At 40.4% G+C, this 7,010-nt stretch overlaps 1 protein-coding gene across 1 annotated transcript; it reads left to right on the forward strand.

Moving 5' to 3' along the window:
- The first annotated feature begins 2,910 nt into the window (after positions 1 to 2,910).
- LOC129770563 (uncharacterized) lies at positions 2,911 to 4,772 on the forward strand. Its single transcript, XM_055773479.1, has 8 exons — positions 2,911 to 3,084; positions 3,148 to 3,394; positions 3,464 to 3,605; positions 3,662 to 3,744; positions 3,802 to 3,999; positions 4,062 to 4,236; positions 4,297 to 4,382; positions 4,450 to 4,772. Exons 1-8 carry the CDS (start codon positions 2,983 to 2,985, stop codon positions 4,659 to 4,661), a joined length of 1,245 nt encoding a protein of 414 aa, XP_055629454.1. The 5' UTR covers positions 2,911 to 2,982; the 3' UTR covers positions 4,662 to 4,772.
- The last annotated feature ends 2,238 nt before the right edge of the window (positions 4,773 to 7,010 follow it).

Here is a 7,010-nt window from a genome sequence, read left to right on the forward strand (position 1 = left end):
TATGTAATATTTCTGGTAATAACTGAAAATAATGGAATGAATGAAAATGTAGCATACAATTGTTTCTAGTACAATAAGGAGAGATTCTTTGTTGCTGAATATTTTGCGTGTTCGGTTACTGAGCGAACGATCGTGGGTTTAGTACCAGGACCTTCCATTGAAAATGTTCCAAATGACCTTCTACGAAGCTAATGACGAATGAACTCGAAAGCTTGAAGCCTTTATGGTGCAGAGAAGAGCGAGGAGTCTAGAAATGAATGCAACAAAAAATATTTTCATCTGTAAGTTGTAGCATGGTACACAAATTCAGATATGCCGGCCCCTTGATTCTGCAAAGCTTCGGAACTGCTTCTTTTGGGCAACTTTCCACAAGAGGCATTTGTAGGGTTCCACTGAGTGCTTAGACGTCGATAGAACTGGGATGACAGAAATCATTCCATTCTAGCGACGCGGCACTCAGTATTTTCTTCTTTGTTTTGGAACATGTCTTTTGTGGAAACGTTGAGCTGCATCCTCACCCAAAGGGGGAGTGAAAGAGCTGTTCCTGTTTTAGGTTTGAAACTCTGCAAAAGAGCAGGTGCTTTGTGCCCAAATATGGGTTGGATGGAAGGTCCGGCAAGATCAGGCACTTGGGATTGAGGCAATTGTTGCCCACGATAATCGACTTTAGAAATGTTATGTACTTGCGCACTTTTGTGGCATTTACATAACTGAGACAAAATTGATCTCGCGCCTGGTTGATCTGAGGATTTAGAAATTCTAATCGGTCACTTTGTCCTGGATCGTGGAAGAGGCTGGACTGGCGGACTTTGCCAAAAGCCTCGGTGTGTTAGCTTAGGTTAGTGAGTCGCGGTTATTCCGAGCAAGACAGTTTTAGGGTTCTTTTTTCTGGAAATTTCAATTTATTTTTTCCTAGATTTAAAAGTAGTGGCTCAGAAGGTAGAAAGAATAGGAGTGTTATCGTGCGAAGCGTGGTAAAATCCCAGGTAATCTGTGCTTGTTATATCCATGGGTGCCACGTGTGCTGACATTCCACGTGGGTGGAAACATATATAAACAGCTGCGATTCCGACACACCGTTCAACAGCTAGAGCCGTTCCAGACCCCACGGTGCAGCGAGAAGGTACCAGCAAACCACGAGCTGAAGAGCGCGAAGCGCTGGCAGGAAGCAGCAAAAGCGACGACGACCGACGAAAGTGGAGGAGTTCCGCTAATCCGTGCAGCAGCAACATCCACGTCAAGCGGGAAGAAACCCCGCTAATCTCAGCAACGGCACCGTCGACAAGAGGGAGGAGGCCCCGCTGATCTAAGCAGCATAAGCAGCATCGAAAGTTATATTGGACAGCGAACTCAAAAAGGTCTTGAGTAACAAACGAAAACTTACTAATTCCATGCGCATGTCGAAATTAGTGCGGGTACGGTCGTGAAAACCTATGAGTAGCGATCGTAGCCGAGCGAGTTAGTCGTCCGGTCTGCCAGGTTTGAGGGTAGCCGGTTCGAATCTCGAGTTGATATATAATATGATCATATAGAACAAATTTACATTTCCACGTACGTGAGATGAATCACTGAATGAATTTTGAGATACCCAAAAACACTAGGTCCCAGCGATGACATGACATTTTCCGCTGGTTGTAATTGTGATTTGTCAATCAAATGAATTGCGTAGATCGTGAATGACATACGCACAAAAAATAACCACCACCCACCCATATACCTAAAGGAATGAATGTGAGAGGGAGATAGAGGAAACGAGCACAGGACGACAAGCACGATTAAATTGATTAAATGACTTTTGAAGCACCTGAGAAATTTTTGTGATGGAGGAGAATAATTATTAGTAGGAAGTTTGTTGGAAAGTTTTAGAGAGGCAAAATAGATAGTGTAGTGGAGTCTAGGGTAGAAGAGCAAGTTAAGGGGAAATTAAGGAATTTTGATTTAGTATAGAGTAGGAAATAAATATGTGTATATAGATGTGTAAAAATTTAAATATTATTGAACTTATAAATAACCGTTTAATACATTTTTTTCTCTTTCGGAATTGAAAGTAAAAGTTAGTTTTTTTTGTTGTTAGTACGCAGAGTCTTGAAACTGGTTTTGTGAAGGGAACTCGAGTAGCGAGCCTTGCTTTCCCCGTTGGTTTTTTTAGGTTGATGATTTTGCTGGTTCCGGTTACCCAAGCGAGAAGGGAATACGGAGACCGTTGGTATTATTACCTGTGATGATAACGCAGGCAAAAGTGGGATCTATTTGGCGATCTGAGGTCGATTGTTGCTAGCAACAATTGCCACAGCAATCAGTTCGTTTCCCAAAGTGCTTGGGACGGTCGAACCTGAAACTTTTCTGTGTTTGGGGGTTCAAAAGAAAAAACCTGCCCTTTGGCAGAGTCTCAGCTGGGCACCGAAACAGTGGTGAACGGCCTCCTTCGGGAGTGGCGCTTAAGCCGTTCACTAGCAACTCCCCCATTCATTCATACCCGACCGTCTCGGGTTACAAAATCAACACTAATATTGGACTTTTTATATTCGGCAGTTCTGTGTGAATTCCAGAAAATCTGTAATCTACAGATTCTTAGTTTCAAAAAGGCTGAAAAATCTATAGAAAAACAAATCAACCTTCTTGTTGTGTTTTATACATTGTAGAATGTTAATCGTAGTCTCTGGAAGACTTGAAAACTTGTTTCAACAAGGTGCTCTCTAATAAAACGACTATACGAGATATCGTTGTAAAACATGGCACACCTCAAAGTGCACTACAATTTCGTACCAGCTCTCAAAGCTAGCAAGAACATTGTTCAGGAATATGAGGCATACACGGTATACCCTAGATATATTTGTTATCAGTATGTCGTTACAAACTGATAATTTTCCACTCATCGCAATCCAATAGCTGCAATAAGAAAGTGATTTATTTGGCTGTCGGATGTGCTTTGATACGTTGTCATTTTGACAGGTAAAACTTATAATCTCAACAGTGGTTAAAATGAACCTGATTCCAAGAATAATGTGTTGGCTGTGGCCACTGATCGTATCGTCGCAGACGGAAATACCAAACAATTACATTTGTACGGAAGATTTTTGCGATGTAAGTACCTGTTGAGTTACGGTCGGAATGCACCAGCAACTGCTAACTTCTTCCAATTTAAAGAATTGGCTTGAAAACAATGAGTGCGAAGGGTTGAAAACGGCATGTAAGGCACAGAACGCGACACACAACGGAATCATATTTCCCTCGGCAACCCCATGTTCGTGTTGCCAAATGTGCATCGAAAATCTAAAACTAGGGGACGATTGCTCCATGGGAGGATTGGGGTCACCTATACCCACCGGTATGTGCGGACCAGGACTGTACTGCATGGTGGCCGAGGGCGAAGAACATCCAACCTGTCAGCGAAGTATGTAGTTTGCATGTCATGCATAGCTTCACTGCGTATTGGTACTTTTCAAATTTTGTTATCTTTCAGTGCACGAATCGAGCAAATGCTTCACAGCTCAACGAGTGTTTGATAAAATGCGGGAAAACGGAACCATCGGACATTTGATGCAGAGGCCGGAGTGTGATGCGGATGGAAACTTCGAACCGGTTGTTTGTATTCCTGGGCAGACGTAAGTGTTTGATAGCATTCCTAGACAAATTATCAGACAGTCGTTATGATTTACAGGTGTTATTGTGTCGATGAGGACGGAGCCCGAATATTCGGGGAAGCAGTTTATACAGCCAATATTCAGATTTCGATGAGATGTGGTAGATTTATTTTTAATCTCGACAAATCTCAGAATTATGTAAAAATTCTATTTATAGAATGCTCTCGGTTGGCCGCGAAAGCACAAAAGCTATTGAATTCTCGATACCCTATCTTCACAACACGATGCGACTCCAAGGGATCGTTCGATCAGTTGCAGTGCGTTGCAGATATTTGTACATGTGTCGATATGCACAGTGGGGAGCCGACATCCGATAGGAAAAATATCACCCGAGGGCTGGCTGGTCTTCCCTGTTGTAGGTTCACAACTAGCGAAGTTCATGTGTACGAATTGAATAATAAGTATTATGTTTATCAGTTAACAAACGAGTGCATGAAAATACGACCTATCTGCGGGAATGCGAATTGGTAAAGTTGTTCCAGATTCAAGAGATTCATGAATACGAGCTGCAGGGATTCAACGTTCTCGAGTTCAGCACGGATATTTGTCAGCCGGATGGATGGTACAGCAAAATTCAAGTCAACAATACCCAGTGAGAAGTAATGATGATTCGAATGTTAGTAGATAATATAATTTGAATCCAACATTTCAGCAAATATTGCACGAATAAGGAAGGAAGCATCATTGAACCTTTTGTAATTGCAAGAAACTCACCTGGAGCTGCGAAAATGAATTGCAGTGAGTACCATGATAATGTTAGCGCAAAACCGTTTTTGAGAAAATGTGTTACTATCCTTCTACATAGATTGTGCAAGGGCTAGGAAGCTGCTCTTGGAGAACCATAGTCTTGAGGTACCGGAATGTTGTCCGAATGGCAACTACAAACCATTGGCATGCCGAAGGGGTCAGTGTTACTGTGTGGACGAAAATGGCAATCAGGTCGGGGTGGAAAAAGCGGCCAAGCATATGGACGAGTTGGAATGCCACAATGCCGAGAATGTTTGCGCTAATGCGTAAATATAGCGAGTGTTTTTTAACTATGTTTTACATTCCTCAGTTTAAAATACAATGACGCGAAAAGTGACCCGAAGGTCAATTGTAGTGTATGTCATATAACCTAAATAATAACGAATAAAACAAAATCTATAATAAATGATTGTCTTTGAAGTGTTAGAAGTTTCCACTATCGCACAAAAAAAAAACAGATAAAACGGTTGTAATTTACTCAACTCTAAACCTATGAACTAGCAATACAGTCATCCTAGTATTATAGTACAACTAATTATTTATTTATTTCTCTATTTTAGCTGCAAAATCAATCAATTGAGCTTCTGCCTTGCGTTTCATAGAGAATATCAATATTTAATAATTTGGTTTCTGATAGGTATGTATTTCTCTTCCTCAAGAAAATTATATTTTGAAAGTCTTTTGGAAAAGCTATTTCGAAAAAAATCATATTTTTGATGACGTTTCAGACAGATTTTAATGTTCAAGAGAAAGACAACAGCTTCTTACAATATTTTCTTTTTTTTAGAATTTGTTTTGGCAGATTTCTTTGTTAGTTTTGATACTCAGCAACTGTGCGAGAAAGGCTTGATTCACTGATGGTTCCAAACCCGCTTTGCTCTGTGCATCAGGGTTGTCATATATACAGAATAATCTGTATTCATGTAGTTTTTTCAGACTTTTTAAACCAAGAATCTGTTATAACAGATTCTCAGATTACAGATTTTTAAAAATAACGTTCCCATATTAGTAATGGCTTGATGTCAATATTTTGTTTCATCTCACCAATTTTATTCATCTTCTTCTTTCTTCTTCTTATATGGCACTAACGTTCCTAGAGGAACTCCGCCGTCTCAACGTAGTATTACTTGCGTCATTTTCATTAGTACTTAGTTGAGATTTCTATGCCAAATAACACGCCTTGAATGCATTCTGAGTGGCAAGCTCTAGAATACGCGTGACCACAGTGCAAGTCAGAGGAAATTTCTTTGAAGAAAAATTTCCCCGACCAGAACGGGAATCGAACCCGAACCCCCGGCATGTTAGGTTTGACGCTAACCACTCGGCCACGGGTGCACGAATTTTATTCATACAGTATTTGAATCTGTCTGGATAAAAGTCATTTTTGAATTCATATGTAGCGTAAAGCAGGACTGCTTCCTCATGTTCGATATAAGGCTATAAGATGCAAAAGTTGAACAAAAATTACGCAATTCTACTTAGCTCTGTCCAGCTGTGACTATGAAGTTATTGTGTTGACTGAAACGTGGCTCCATGCTGGCATCCTGAATTCGGAGCTATCTTCCTGTTATAAAATTTTCCGTTGCGATCGCAGTACAGCCACCAGTGACATCAAAAGAGGTGGAGGAGTTATAATTGCTGTGAAATCTACTTTAAACTGTAACTCAGTAGCTATTCTTGACAGCGATGATTTGGAGCAAATTGCCGTACGCATCATATTTGGGGCTGTCCACATACCACGTGGACAACTTTAGGGGGGGTAGGGGTTACGAAAATGTCCACGGTGAAGGGGGAGGGGGTTTTGATAATGTCCACGTGGATACGTTGAGTAATTTTGTCAAGTAAAACATTCAAGTTAATAAATAATTCAAGTTAATAGTCAAAAATAATTGGATGAGATCTGTTTTGTATTTACACGATTTTTTGAATTTCACGCCAGCCCTGAGTACTCAATATTCATCAATAAAAAGACTGAACTGCCTGAGAGTGCTGCTCGGTCAAACATCCATATTTTTTCATATGACTGAACCTCTTCCCTGAAAGGTATATTCTGAAGGTCACGCACATGAACTAGGATCCATCAATTTATTCCAATCGTTAATAGAGGGCCATTGAATCCGTCAGGATAAAGACACCCAATAACACAAAAAATATTGGATTTTTTGTAGTATTAAAAATCACGACGTAGATGCGGGTTGAATTCAGCTTTTGCTCTTGATGACAAAACTGTTTGGTTTTTTTTTTCGAAAACTCTCAAGGATTTCTGAACATTGAAACGAACAACAAATTCTTCCAGTGTACGGGCCGTATCTCTGGAGATCTATTTCTTGCAATGATGTTGTTCTTCATTGATGTCTGGTAATTTTTGTAATACGCCTCTTTTGAGTTGTCTGGAAGGTTCATGCTGCTACTGCTGATTAATTAAATGGAAAGAATGGTCCTTGATGCACATGAATTAGTAGATTCGCTACAGATGTCGAAAATCATCGTCCATGAGAAACGAAACATCACGAAAAACATGCATGCAACATGCAAACATGCAACGATGCATGGACTACATATTAACCCATATTACGAAACCCGATCGGATTTGACATATCGCAATCCGAACGAAATAAA

This window comes from Toxorhynchites rutilus, chromosome 2, assembly GCF_029784135.1.
Source record: "Toxorhynchites rutilus septentrionalis strain SRP chromosome 2, ASM2978413v1, whole genome shotgun sequence".
Taxonomy (NCBI): domain Eukaryota; kingdom Metazoa; phylum Arthropoda; class Insecta; order Diptera; family Culicidae; genus Toxorhynchites; species Toxorhynchites rutilus.